At 36.6% G+C, this 15454-nt stretch overlaps 1 protein-coding gene across 1 annotated transcript in view; it reads left to right on the forward strand.

Moving 5' to 3' along the window:
• CDC73 (cell division cycle 73) overlaps positions 1-15454 on the forward strand; it is a 104175-nt gene that overhangs the window by 72848 nt on the left and 15873 nt on the right. The window contains exon 11 of the mRNA XM_030455116.1: positions 13096-13153. Coding sequence (XP_030310976.1) covers positions 13096-13153 — 58 coding nt within the window. The remainder of the gene's footprint in view (positions 1-13095; positions 13154-15454) is intronic.

Raw genomic sequence — 15454 nt, forward strand, 5'->3', positions numbered from 1 at the left:
TGTGGTTTTTTTTTTTGGTTATATATAACTACCTTTCACTTATCTGAGGTGCTCGGGGGCAGTGGAATGGGCAAGGAGATGTGGCAGTAATGTTGGAAACGCTGGATGCAGCAGGCAGAGTTAGAGCATCTATCTTGCATCTCTGTACTTCTCTCACTAACAGGTTGGCTGGGACCAAAGCCAGATTAAAATTGGACCTGTGTGTTCACATGATAATGCACACAATCTAATAAGCCTTGTGGAATGTCAACCATTAGGGAATAGAAGCCTCAGCCTCTACTCTGCGTGGTCTGGTGGAGTCGGTTCAGGTCCCTTGTGGCTGGAGTTAATAAGCTCTGATGGCTCTGGGTAGAATTGCTTACTTGTTCTTGAAACAATGCTGCAGCATACATGAAATGCTTGCAAGATTTATAAATAGTAGCTCCATGCTGTGTGGCAGTGCTGTTTCTAAAGGCCTGCTGGCCTGGGAAGTAAACTAGCTGTGTTTTTCCAAAGCTGCCCTGTGCTAATGAAATGGCTAAATCTAAGGTACCTCTGAACCCAGCTGATGGAGATCTGATGGCAGTGAGTTGGGGTTTTTTAGAACAGCTTCTATACTGGTAGTGCCTTGTCCTTATTTTAATCTAATTTTCAGATGGCTGTCTCCAAACTAGGCAGTGATCAGTGACAAAAATGTCTGAGAAGATAAAGTGTTTGCTCTTCCTTCAAAATAGACATATATCCATTTGCCTAAGAATATGACAGTGTAGAAGCTGAGAAATAAGGAAGCAATATGTAGTCTGGCATTAGCTCCTGGATTTTGATCTTTTTCTTACTTTTTTGAAAATGTCTTTTTAGAAGAACTGGAATAAATAAAAATGTGAGAGTTTTCTGTACTTCTTACCAATCTTCTGGGATACACGTAAGATTACTATGCTGCCCTTTCTCAAAAGGTGCCACTGCTATTTTGTTTTGATATTTCTCTTATAAAAGTAGAGCACCACTAGATTAAGACAAGGAAGTTATTGGATGAGTCTCTCTGAAATTGAATCTGTGACTGGTGAAGCTCTCCTAAGCACGTACAGAAAGTTCCAGGGTGTCATAACAGAGGAATCTTGTTACACTTCAGTGTTTTTTTCACATTGAGATCTTGGCATTGAAGCCTAACTAACTCTGTTCCAAAACACGGCCTGCTCCTAGTGCCTTACTCAGTTTTATTTCCTGCCACCTAAGTTACTCAGTTTCTCAGTGAGGGAATCTCACTTTGCAACAGATGGCTGTAGAAAAAAAAAAAATCTTGTTCATTTTTTATCACTGACAGACTTTTCAAAGGTAAAACTACTATTTGAAGTAACAAGACAGATGTGAGGGCTGAAGGAGAGCTACAGAGGTCTTGCTGCTTAAGGCAGATTTCCTCCAGATAAACTGTGAAATCCCCAGGATCATTATGGGACTGATATTTGCTAACTATGTGAGTAGCAGATATAACAGTGGCAGGGAATCTCACCTCTTTCTGTGCTGACTGGCATGGTCTGTCTCTTACACACTAATTCATAATGGTAAGCTCACATAGAGGAATTTATATATGTATGTATCTATTTTCTCTCTGTGTGTATAGATGCACATAGGTCTGTGGGTATATAGAGGGTGAGAGAGCTGTTTGAAAAACTTCAAAGTCTATTTTAAAATAAGCTTTTGCTTCAGCTCATTTAGTCAGGGGTTATTTTTTCTTCAGTGATGGATGAAGACTGTATAAAAGTCATAGCATAACAGGAAGATGCTGAAATTTGTAGAGTTTTTTATGACTCTTATTCTGGCTTCATCTTTGAATAGAATGGCCCCAGACTGTATAAATGAGACCTTTTCAGTTGACCTTCATTTAAGAGGACTTCATTTCTGTACAACCAAAAATACAGCTGTGCCCTAGCCGTTTCAAAGAAGAGTCATATTATAAACTGGATCTCATAAGGTATACAAAGAAGCCTGGTGATAGTCTGTCTAGTCTGTGGATTGTGTATAAAATGAAAAAAATAGGTTGTGTGCTGTCTTTTTAGTGCTCTGAGAAAGGCTTAATTTAATCTTCTCTACTTAAGAGGGAGGAATAATGGGGAATTTAGATATAATGCCAAAGGAAGCTGGAAGTAGGAGGCAAAAGGCCAAATGGAAAAATTCCTCTTGTGTGATAGAGCCAGCATCCTTCCTGTTCTTGTAACTTATGCAATAAGTTACTGTCATTGCAGTCAGTTCTCAGTAAAGGTATATAACATCATCAGCTTTTATATTGTACAATAGGGTGGCATGAATCATATGTTTATTCAGAATGCAAGCACCAATAGCAGTTTGCACAGTCCATTTCATCTGTCTTGTACCAATAACACAAAAAAATCTATTGCGTGTGTTCTAGTGCAAAAATTTTGAAGCCAGTTCTTTCAACCTAAATGTTTGTCAAGAAGCACAAAGGTAGAAAGCATTTCTGCCATGTTGAAAATCTGGTACATAATCTTCTATTGTTTGTCTTCAACTTGCAGATCTGACATGTGGTTAAAATACTTCATCTGTAGTGTCCTGGGTTACTTTGTTATGTAATTATTGATGTGATTCTGCTGCTTGATTCACATGTGTGATTCTTTTTTGAAGTAGAACAGCCCTAGCAAAAGGCTGCATAACTTCTGTCAAAGGGCCAGGCTTTTAGAACACGCTTAAATGAAGACAACTGAAAGTGGAACAGTACATTGTTTGTTCTTTGGTTACAAAAGAGGAGGTTCTAATTTGTTCTAGTGTTCGAGGGATTATTAGGTTTAAAATCTTGGACTCTGGTGGATAAGTATAAAAGCTTAATCTAGGAAATAGAGAATTTTGGCTTCAGGTGGCTTCCTGGCTTCTCCCGCTGACATGTACAGGAGGGTGATTTAGTGCTGTCTACTGGTGGTCCCTGCAAAATATTGTAACTTTTTAAAAATCTGTCCACATTTCTACTTATTGAAGGAAACTGCAGTCCTTCGGAGTGACCCAGTTGCACCCGAGTAACATGAGTACATCCCATCCCCCCAGCTAGAAGTGCTTTTCTTGCAAAAACCTTTGAAGTTTTTGTTGCTGGTCCATTTGTTTTAACCTTGAATAATGCTGTGTTTATGTACAGCACTTGGCAAACATCTCATAGGGGTTTTCTGATAGTCCTGACTGTAAATATAAGGCTGAAGTTGGGCATTTGAAAAGGGAAAAGAAATGACTGAATCTGTGTTCTTGTCATGGAGAAGTGATACCTTTGCTTGCATTCTGAATTAATTCACTTCCCACCTTCATGGTACACAACATATTATATTCCTTTTAGTTGGTTATTAATAAGATCTGTAGTATATAAGCAGGACAGAATCTGGGGGTCTTGTGAATATGATGTTTCTTTGGTTAATTTTAATTGTTTGATAGTTTTTTACTTCAATGACAATTGAAAAGAAATCTGTGAACTTATGCAGCTGGGGCAGGGAAAATGTTTAGAGAGAGTATTCTAGTAATCTTGTAAGCAGATTAAAATGTCCATTCTTCCCAGGCTGAGGGAATTACCAGTGTGTGGATAACTACAGCAAATGCAAGTCTAGAAACTGTAAGACTTTCATGCAGAACTAGACTAGGAATTTTTTGCAGAAAATTATTGCTTTGTTTCTGACTTCCTTGTCTGATGTTCTGCAGATACCTCGTGTGTCAATGTTTTCATCACCAGCACCCCAGATATGTTTCATCTGTTCTGTTTCATTGGACAGTTTGTTGACATGAGGGATTTAATAGATGTTATGCTGGAATCTTAGTCCTCTGTTTGGAGGTGGCACAGATAACTTGTATAAATACACAGGTTTGGTTTTCCTTTTTATAGCACTTCATTTGCTATATATACAATTGCCATCACTTAACTCTGCTGTGGCCAGTGCAGCAAATGGGTTTCCAACAAGACATTCTTGTGTCTTAACCTACAACTTGCAAAGTAAAGAAATATAAGAAGAGTTAAGAAAATTTCAGCATAAATTTTATTATAATGCTACTCGACTGCACAGGTTCATACTTAGTATTACTGGCAGCCTGTTGCATTTGTAACAGGCCTCATGATCAACACCTTTTGTGGTTTATTTTAAACCTACTCTTTTGCAGCTGAACTGGCATAGTAGATTAGCTGTTATTCATAAAGGAGAAAGCCCTGATTGTCAAGACAATCTGCTGTTAGAAATTTTTCTCAGACTTCTCTCTGACCTGTGACAGCTCAAAACAGCCTTTCCCATGTCGAAGTGGTTTTAGTTTGATGTGTTCTTATAATCAGCACTGTCGTTGTTCAAGCACTCTTATCTCTTGGCTTGTTTATTACAATTCATTATAGCTGCAGCTAAAGCTTTTGATCCTGAAAAAGCTCGTGCTGGTTTTAAGCTCAGCAACTACTTTCTAGTCAGTGCAAACAACTAAGAGTTCATCACTCCACTGTCCAGCTTTGTGCATTGCCCCTCTAGGAAATACCACTTCAGGATTTTATCCTGATAGGTTGGCTATTCCAAAATGATTACTTTGAAAATTTCATCTTGCTGGCCATGACCACCCCTGATCACTGTGTGTTCTTGTAAGATAATTAAATGTATAACCATAGTGGTGGGATTGCTAAAGCTAACGTGGTATAGAGGTATAATATTAAAACATTTTTCAGTGAGTAGAAATAAGATGATCACATCAGGATGAAGTAACAGCTGCAGAAAATACAGCTCCTGCTCTACTAACAGGGTAAATTTATAACCAAGGATCTAGAAAAAGCCTCATGAGTTTCTGTTGCATTGAGATGTAGAATAGTATACACTTCAGATAAGTCAGTTGCTTGGGTCATGGTTCGGTTTGGGATTTTTTGGAAAAAACTTTGATGCAGAAGTTCAGGTTCTATTGGTATTCACTTGGGCACATGCACAGCTTTTTAAAAATATGACTATCATGCAAAGCATGTTGTCTTTTCAGAAGTTGCAAAGGAACCTTTCTGAGGTCTTCTAAGCCTTTTCCTCTGCAAATTCATTACTCACTGAATGCAGGTGTTAAGTGGGATTTTCCTGTTATTCTGCACTGAGTAACATTTTCTTAAATATAGATGTGACTGTTCCCTTGAATACCATTCCCAAAGCAGAATCTGAATAGAAAAATAACAAAAGCTTTTCTACTACTGTGTGTAGAGTTTGCATGTCACCAGTGCTTTTATTCAAATCAATTGTCTGTCCATATTCTTTGATGTTTCGTGAAGAACCACTTCATATGAGCAACTAACTAATGCTTGCTGCTGAAGGTAGCATTGGAACTAGAGAGTCATGAATGTGTGAAGTCGAAAGTTGAGCATGAAAACATGAGGAAATTCTCCTAAGTTCACAACTACACAGCCTCCAGTTCTGTTGAACTGATTTGGCATGTTCTCATTTTAGCATGCAGAAAACCTGTAGGGTAAAAGCCTTTGCACTTGACTTTTGAGAAAGACAAAAGGATTTTTTTTGTTGTTCTCAGACTGTGTTTGTCAGAAATCTTGCTGATTTCCAAGTAATATGCATGAGGCTGGCTCCGCTAATTAAGACAAAGGGAAAGAATTCTAAGTGAAAGTAATGGTTTTATGATGCCTGCTTTTGGCCTCTCGTGCATTTCATGAGAATGAGTCATTTAAATAAACCTAGGTAGGGATATTATAGGCAGGTCTTTTTAAACAAACAAAGAAAACCTCTGGAGTTCTCAGGATTAAAGAGTTGGGTTTTTTTGAAAACAGCTTATCCTCAGGAAATTAGATGTGCTTACATGTTTAACCTGTTTTTTTCCCCAACATTTCTCTTCAGGTCAGAAGTGCTGTTACAGTAATGACATTTTGAAATCATACAACTGATGTAAATGCAAGACAGAGGTCTTAATTTTACTTGTCTTTCAGTGACAGTTCTCCAGGCCTAATCTGCTATGAAAAAACCCACCACTCCTGGTTTTTGTTGGGTTTTACAGTGTCAGTGTTTCTCAGTTTCCATTCTATAACGGAATAATAAAGGAACAGTTAATTTGTAAACAGAATTAGTTTGAATGCTGTGGCACAAATGCTGCTATTTCTTAATTTTAGTTGGTTCCAGCATAGTTTCATTTCTGTCACCTTCCCTTGCTGCTGCTTCTTCCTTGTCCTCAGTCACTGTACTGCTCTGCTCTTTCAGAAGAGTCTGTTGACTTCTAAATTACTTACACTTGAGAAATTGGTTGCAGGTACTAATTTAAAAAGTATTTTTGAAGACTCTGGCGACATTTATCTTTTCTTTGCAAGAAAATGGGGATCAAGTTTTCGTCCTTGTCAACTGAATTTGAGGCTTGGCAGTCTTCCATTGGTATTTCTTGTCAAACTGTGCTTGATGTGATCTTTAGGTTAAGTAATTTTGTATTTTGAAGTAAATATGTTTTACAAAATGTTTACTAATCCCTTTTGTGACCTTAGTTTCTTAGTTGTCAAAGCAGGAAATAGTGAAGCTATGTTTCCCCATAGGCAGCTGGTATTGGAAGCCTGTTGTAAGGAATAGTCAAGTTTTCCCCTTTTAAAATTCATTTTATAAAAATTGCTTTAATTCTGCTTAAACTCTCTCTTGCTTTTGTAGAGTGTAAGGAAGTTGAAGCAATGTAAAGAGTAGAAATGACCTTTTAATTAATATTACGAGCAGTGGATGTTAAAGAGATTGATTTTAGCAGTATTTGCACAATAGTAAAGATCTTGTTATTAAATTTGCTTTTTTTTTTTACAGAGGAGTTTAAAATAAGGAAGGCAGTTTAAAGCTTGCAATTTATTAATTAAATATCTGTCTTGGGGGCTGCGTATGCAGATTTGTATGCATAGAAGTATGCAAATAAGCTACACCAGTTTCATGTGTAAATTAAATGATGATGTGAAACACTAGTTAAAATTAAAAATGTATTAAAATTTTCTTGATATGAACAGAATTTAGAGAATTATTAGGAGGACTGCAGAGACAGCAACTCAGTTAAAGTGTTTTGCTTGGTTCTTTGTGAGATTTTTTTTTTCTTTTCCCCAAGGGTTTTAAGGACTTTAAATTTTTAGAACAAAGCCCTGTTTTCAGAATCCAAGCTTCTTCATATGAAATAGATAGATGTTTCTATCAAGTTAGAAGTAGGGCATTTGGAGTAGCTGTTAAGATACCTGGTTTTGAAATCATCCCATTCTTTTGGCTGATCATCACACACTGATGTATACAAGATTTAATTTCTGTTAAAATAATACTCTTTCTATCTAAGCAATTGTTTTAGGTTTTGCTATTGTTCTTTAGGGTTATCTTTCCCAAATTTTTCATTTTATACTTTAAATCACTGCTGATGGTAGTTGCACTTAATTAAATGAGTTCTTATGATACCTATGCCCTAAATTAAATAGATAAATTGAAGTATATTCATAAAGATAATTTTACAAGTTTTCCATCCTCATGGATTTATTTTCTTTCTCATTTGACATCCAAGTGTTGCAATTTTACTGTGCCCATCTTTATGACAGAAGAATCTTGATTGAATTGTCTCCTGTCATGGATGGTGAAGCTGAGAGCTACTTGGGTTTATGTCCAAGAATGTGCTAATATTTCTTGCAGAGTCAAATGTTACTTTTTATTTGTAATACTTCTGTACAGGAGCATGCAAGTGACCTAATAATTTTAGATTTGGGGTAAAATCTTGTGCTAATTTAAATATTATCAAAGAACAAGATAGAAATTAAATCTGCTAAATTAAAAAAGCCACAAGATGGCATCAAATTGTCAATTCTATATGTTGCTCCTAACATTTTTTAAAGGTCAAAATATTACTATGGATCTCTACATAGAAGCCAGCTGGGATACTGTATGTGAAGGAGTTTTTTCCTTCCATTATTTGTGACTTCTGAAGCCACATTAAGAAACTTCTAATAGCTTTTTCTCTGCTTAAGGAGATTAATTTTTGTATGTATGAAACCTGCCTCCAAGAAAAAAGAAAATCTCCACTGTAACATGTTTATTGCTTTAAACATGAGGATTAATATCCTAAAATGTAGTGTGAGTTGTATTCAGCCAATTTCTGATTCCAGTAAAGAAGTGAGTAAAAATAACCTGTGGATGTTAATGCTCATTTAGACTTGAGTGCTCAGTATCTAAAATAGATTTTTTTTCAAAAATAGAGAAAAATATTAGTTAGGTTCTGCTGTCAAGTGAATATGGGTAATTGGTGATGTTTGCAAACTGACAGAAGGAATGACATTTTTAAAATTAAAAAATTACATTGCAGAAGGTTTTAAAAGCTATTAAGAAAGCAAAGCTACTTCCACTGTTTGGTACTACTAATTGACCATAGCTAGATAATTTTTCATGTCTATGTAGATGGAATATCTTGGACTTAATATTGCAAAAAATAGATCTTGTTTTACAAGTTGTGGAACTTTTTACATTGAAATGGATTGAGGATGCAGTGTGTTGGAGGACAGACAAGTGTGGTAAGGATCTGCCCAAAACACTTTCCATTGTACGTTGCAATTTTCCCATATAATGTAGAAGCAGAAATGGGAAAAAGACTGCCCAGTGAAATGCAAGGCTGTGAAGCAGGTTGTATTCAAAACACAACTAAGAGACCTAAAGCTTCTTGTTACTTGTAAACCTGGTTTACTCTCACAAAACTTACCAGATAGCAATGTCTCAGTTTTTAAGGCAAACATAGAAATTGTATGAAGGAATGAGAGAAGAAAAGAACACACTAAAAGCTTAATTACCAGGGCATACCAACAGTAGAAGTCAGTTGTTTCTCAGGGTGTGGTTTTTTTCCCTCTTGACAATAAGTGGTAATCTGGATTTTTTTCACATGTACTAACTCATTTTCTATTCATGCTTTGATTTGCAAACTCAGTATTTTTAGATGTTTAGGTAGGATAATGCTAAATAGTAGAAGGCAGACACTAAGATAAAAACAGTTATTGAGCAGACATGTTGTGAGTGTCTAATTAGTACAGAAATTGAATGAATTCCACTGAAAAATGAGTACATGTATACAATGGAAAGTGCATACAGCAGTATATCTGTAAATAATGCAGTGAAGTTCAGGAAAGCATGAAGCTTGCAAAATCTGTTTTTCTGATTTTGTTCAATGTCAGTCAGGTTGTTGCTTCTGACTGGTTAAATCCTGGTGTGGTTAATGCAAATCATAAGTAAACTTTATATAATTTTCTATGGTGAATTATCACAGCTAAACCAAGTAATATGTTTCTGGTTAAAATACATTGTTAAGTGGCTGGCTGAAAGATTTGTATTTTTCAAATTAGATTCTTTTTTTATTAAATTAGTTTCAACTTATGAATATTCATAATATATTCATTAACAGTCTCCAAAAGCTTATGCATAAGAATTAGGTATGTCATCTTCAAGCAAAACTTAAATGTTCAGAAACTTTGAGGAAATTAATGTTCTTTAAATAGCTAAACAGTGATTTCTGATGCTTAGGGTACAGCTGCACAAACAAAAGCTCCCCCAACTGGAGTTTTAATTTACAGTATGCTGGTTACTTAAGAGTAATTTCAACATAAAAAGCTTCACATTAGAAGATCTGGGCAACGTTTCTGTGTGCTCACTGAGGAGTAGCCCAGTGTCTTTACAAGGAGTTGAGGCATGGAAAATAGAAGTTGCCTCTGAGTCTTTAAGAGCAGTCAATTAGAAGCAGCACTTACCTTGTGTAGTTGAATGAACCATTAAGTTTACTCTGTCAATTTTCTTCTGGGTGAAATCCTGTGGTTACACCTGGTAAACAAAATTTGCATCATATATTAGTGCGGTGTCGTAAGAAAAACTTGCACCTGTATCTGATTGTTTTTCAAAAGCATTAATTTTGTATCTAAACTCAGCATCTTTAGCTTTCAAGACAGTGTGAAATATTAGGAAAACCATCCTGCTAATATTTCCTTACTGAAAGCAGGTTTTCTTCTCCACTTTATGTGTCTTGTCACCCATCACTGCTCTGTACATTTGTTTCTTCCTCATCTTAATAATAATACTTTTCTCCTTGCAAACCATTTCAGAAATGTGTGCTTGAAATACTGATCAGAGCTTTTGCTACATTGTCTGCAGTTTTTACATAGGAGGAAATGATGATTAGGTCACTGATAATCATAAAGAGATGTAAATCACTTAGAAGGAATGGATGTTATGCCTTCAGTAGGTGTCGATTGAACTTCTGTGCTAAGATGCTAGAATATCAGGAGTTGTGAAGTGTGATTCATCCGTGAAATTATCACAGTGTAAGGCAGTGATTTACAGAACTAAAAGCTGTGACCTCAGTCATTGATTTGCAGGAATTGTTCTTACAAATAGAAAGGTCATAGGCGGGGAAATGATAGCTGTCTTTTGTGCCTGCCTCTTTAAATTAATTTATTTCCTACCATTAATCAGATACTTTAAGTTGTGGTGGTGGTTTTTGGTTGTGGTTTGGGTTGGGTTTTTTTGAGGTTTTATTTTCTTACGGGATTTGTTGGGTTTTTGGTAGTTGCTTTGTTTCAGTTGCTATAATCTCAAAGCCCTGTCTTTTCCTTCTATGCTTCTGCACTGGGTTTCTCCTTTAATCATTTTAGAGAAGATAATTCAGAGGAAAGTATGAAAAACTCTCAATCTATTTGCCAGCTATCTTGCTTGGATTTATTGTCTATATTCTGGTGCTTTATGGAAGTTTTGGTGAAGAAAGAAATCACAACCATAAGTCACATGGAAACCAAAGCAAGACTTGGGTTGTAATTTCATTATATTTTTTTCCAATAATTTCCAGAAAGCCCGAAGCAGCTTCTGGTTCCCTCCCTTTTTTGCAGCTGCCATAGGACCTGCAGGGTCTGTTTTAGTCATGGTGGGCACCGAATAAGTGGAACTGGCAGAGCTGCATTACTGTTTCTGTAGGGGAGGGAAGAAGAAAGGATGGTCTTCTAAATGTGTAATTGGAACACCCCAGGAACAGTCTAATCACACTATCTTTGGAAGCAGAAGGGCCACAGGGATGGCTCCTGTGAGAAGCTTCTGGAAGCTCCCCCGGTTCCAGTCCTGGCCCCAACCTCTGCCCAAGGCCGAGCAGATCTGGGAAGTTGGATGTGCCTCTGAGAGTGACATATTCAAGAAAGGGAAAACAAAACTGCAAAAATATAAAAAACAGACCTGCAGAGGAGAGGAGAGGAGGGGAGGAGAGGAGAGAGCAATGCCAGAGCAAAGACACCGTGTGGGGAACTGCCCCTGAACCCTCCCTGCCCGTCCCCTGTGCCCTGAGGGGGAGGCGGCAGTGAAGCGATGTGGGCCCGGGAAGAAGGAAGGGGTGGGGGGAAGTTTGTCTTTTCTCCTTGGGAATTAAATTAGTTCTTTCCTTCCCAAGCTGACCCTGTCCTTTGGCTGTTACCGTTGATTGGGGAATGCAATCCTCCCTGCCCTGGTCAGGATTAAGAAGCCTTTGGCTGGATTTTCTCCTCCCTGTCCCACAGCTGGGTGGGGGCTGAGCGAGCAGAGGCCCAGCTGGGCCTAAACTGTGACACACAGAAAATGGCGTTTCTCTGCAGAAACCTACAGAATGTTTTATTACCATTTCCTTGGTTAAAAGAAAGGTGATGTTTCAAATAACTGCTATTTATCAGTCCCAAGACTTAAAAGTAGTTAGCCTTTCCTCCTGCTTTTGGAGTGAGGTGTTTTGTTTTTTATAATTTACTGAGTAAATACAGTAAAAAGACATTGGCAAAAATACTTTTCTCAGATAGCAAGAATGTACATCTTAAAAACACAGTTACTGACTCCAGTGCCCTACATAGATGCTGGTATTAAACAGGAATTAGTACAGCAAAACTTGAGCTTAATCTGTTTCTTCCAATCGGGGGTTAAATACTTATACTGAAGATTAATTGGAGGTTGCTGATGGCTGCACATGGTACCAAGTGTCTGTTCCAGCCTATTGTAACTAATCTTGGGATGGCTTTGACTAAGTGTTCTAATTTAGTCTAACTAAATGTCAGAGAACTTATTTTGAGTAAATTTGTGTTTTCTAAGGACTTGTCAATTGATCTTCTTGTTTGTACTTCACCGTTCTTGAGATGGAAACTTTTCATGGTGGAAACTTAAAAGCAGTTTCTTTAACTGCTGTTTAAATAGTGGAACTTGATGCTGCTTGGCTGTTCTTCGCTCATTAGCTTTTTTTATTTTGAATTACAGAATATACTGTTACTCATGTGTGGCCATACTAAAGTGATAATGCCACACTGGAGTCCTTCCAACAGGTTTTTCTCAGGGTGGGATCTCTGACCTTTCAGTGTCTCTCAGTTGAAGGATATGTTTCACATAGTGTTTAAGTAATTTTCCTATAAAATTCATGGTTTCATGTTAAAAGGTTTACTGTCAGCCTTGCAAATTGAAGTAGCTGGAATATATGCCATTTTTTAACAGTGTTAGAAATATTGATGGTAATATATGTTTTGTTAAGTGAAGTTTCTCAGAAGTAACTCGGAACAGAATTTGTTCTTGCAGAAATTTAATGTTGCTTTGGAACCAGACGTGTGACCTCACTGTTCCCTTCTATGGTGTATTCACTCTGCAGAGTTAACAAGAATAAATAGTAGTGCATCTCTTTTGTTTGTTACATTAAGGTAATTGGATAAGGCATGAGCAGAACTAATTATCATGAGTGTGCTATTTCTGAGCACTAAAACTCTTCAAGGCGGCAAGGCATTGTTAATTTCTTGCTCCTGGTTTTCCATCCAGAGCACAACCAAACTTTGTTTTGAAATTTCTATAGCAAGTTGCTTACCTTTACTCCTGGTGAAAGTGATCATTGGTGAAATGTGACAATATTATATATAGAGGAGGTTCAGTGAACATAGAGAAAGCTTCTGATTGTCATTTGCTGGTTAAAATGTGAACTTACCACGTTGTCTCTCCTCCACAAGTCTAAAACAGACCCATAAAGTGTTTTGAGTATCTTCACTATTTTATTTCTCCCCTTTAAAGGAAACGGATTGCCTTCATTTTCATAATACTGTCTGTAGCTCTGTGTTCATTTAAAAAACCCATGTACTTGACAAGAAGGCCAGCTGGTAATGTTACTTCTTATGTCTTTTAAAAGGAAGGTGCTTCTGCTCGGAAAACACAAGCTCCAGCAGCACAGCCTGTACCACGACCAGGTAAGGTAACCAACCTACTTTCACTTGTGCTTCTGCTCCAAGTATGACTTTCAAAGAAGTACTGTGTAAAACTTCAGCTAGCTGGAGAATGAAATGGAGGTTTTTTATTTGCTTTAACTGCATATGTGTTGGAAATAACACAACTTTTTGTTTAATGTTATACCATGGGGCTTGGATTCATTCTTTTCAGTGTACTGCCCTGTTAGCCCATTGAAAGGATGTGCTGGTGAATTAAAAAGTTATTGGCATCTTTATTGTTAGTTTGTAGTTCACAAGTGCCAGCTCAAATATGAGTTCACTAATGCACAAAGGACAAAAAACCTTAATAGAAAAGCTAATCTGAAAAAGAGGTATAGTACTACTTATATTATTAATATATCAAAAATAAGTCTTTCTCTGAATGTGTTAGCATTACATCTTCACGCTTTTTATATATCTAAGATATTTGTCATGGAGCCAGAATTTTCAACTGGCTTTTTAATTTCCAGTTAGAACACTATCTACCAAGTCAATTTTCTATGTCAGATTGGATCTGAAATTCTGAATAGGAGATAGAATGATAGAGGTACTCTGTTCCGTTTTAATGAGAATCACTTAAAATTTTTTAAAGTGTTGTGGTAAAAACAATGTATGAGAGGATCAGTGTTTCTGGACAATTCTGTGAACGTCTGTACCTAGTTTACATGCTGTAAGAATTTCTGGTTTGGTGGCAGAAAGTCTCAAGTAAAAAGTGTTAAGAGCAAAATGATGGTTATTGTTGTTATGAAAGTATTGGAAAGGGGAAATTTTAGGGAGAAAGGGTTTTGGTTTGGTTTTTTTTTTTTTTTTTTTTTTTTTTGGAGACTAAGCTATCTTTTAAAATGATAATATTTTTTCTAGAAGTCCTGCTGAGTACTGTATGTTCTTGTTTAGACTGCTAAATGCTTTCAATGCATGCCTTGCTAATTCCTTGAGATTTATTAGCAGGATTTAAAGCTAAGACTTAAACATTGTAGAAATGGTTCTTCTCCAAAAAATCTATTCTAATATTGAGCATTGTCAGCATACATAAAAGCTGTTATGCACAGATTCTTGTTTGGTTATTTTGGTACTAGAAAGGTCATGCTGTCTGTCATACTTATCTCACTAGCCCTGTTAGGCATGATAATGCAAATGGAGTTGACAGACAGCAGTATGAAAAGTGTAGAAGTGGCAAGAACAGAAATCTGACTGAACTGTTACAGGTCTGCACTGCTAGCTGTGACTTCATGGGCACAACTGGCACAAGTGTATTTTTTTGCACATTATGCAGGTTATACTGATAGTGCCCTTCTCTAAGGCTGGTCTAATCCATTCTCTTGCCTTTCTATTGCAAGTTAAAGAGGAAATAAAGGAGAGGTATGGTCAGAAGAAAGTGCATATACTGCTTCATTTAAAAAAAAAAAATCTTTCTACCTGTTTTTCTGATATTTTGTTGGAACTTTAAACCCCCCCAAAACAGTTATCTTGTTAGCAGTGAAAATATTTAAAATGTGTAATTTTCAGGAGGAGGATGCTTTGCACAGAAGTGTTTAGTTAAGTTGCACAAAACAGTTACATAACACTGATCTGAAATAAGACTTTTTTTTTCCTGCGCATTTCTGTAATACCTACTTTTCTACTAACTTGTCTTGATACAGCTATCAAATTTCTTACAGATGCTACCAGCCTCCTCCACACATTTTTTTTCTTCTTTTGTTTTCTTTTTATTAGCAGAGTTGATGCTGCCTATATATCTCAGGAACTTTCTTACATTAGATTAAAAAGAAAAAAGAATTAAAAAATCATTGGGTAGGTAAAGTTCATGTAGTTCAATACAGTGTCACCAATTATATCTGTGCATTTGACAGTGTCAGGAGAAGATAATTAAGGATATGGTCTCAATATTTGAACAATGGCAGCTATGCATTGTGAATATTTATATTGTTCTAGCCAGTTTCTGAAACAGTTGGTCATAAATAAACATGAGCAAGTTGGTACTGTGCAACTGAAAGTCAATTAATGGAATTTTGTCATGCATAGTAGCAGTTGAGAGTTAAGTTAGTCTGCTTCAGTCTTTCTACTGTTCACCATTTTCTGATTTTGGTGAGCTAGAATAAACACATATGATGCTAGTTATCAAGACACAGCAGCACTTTCCTTAAGGGAGGACTCCTGAAAATTGTACTATAAAAATGTTTATTTGGGGAAAGCCAGGTTATTCAATAATAGCACCAAAGTAAAGACATGTTTAGGCTTTTCCAACTGGACTGAAGTATTTCCCATATTGAAGAGGTCACAAAT

This window comes from Calypte anna, chromosome 8 (assembly GCF_003957555.1).
Source record: "Calypte anna isolate BGI_N300 chromosome 8, bCalAnn1_v1.p, whole genome shotgun sequence".
Classification (NCBI taxonomy): Eukaryota; Metazoa; Chordata; class Aves; order Apodiformes; family Trochilidae; genus Calypte; species Calypte anna.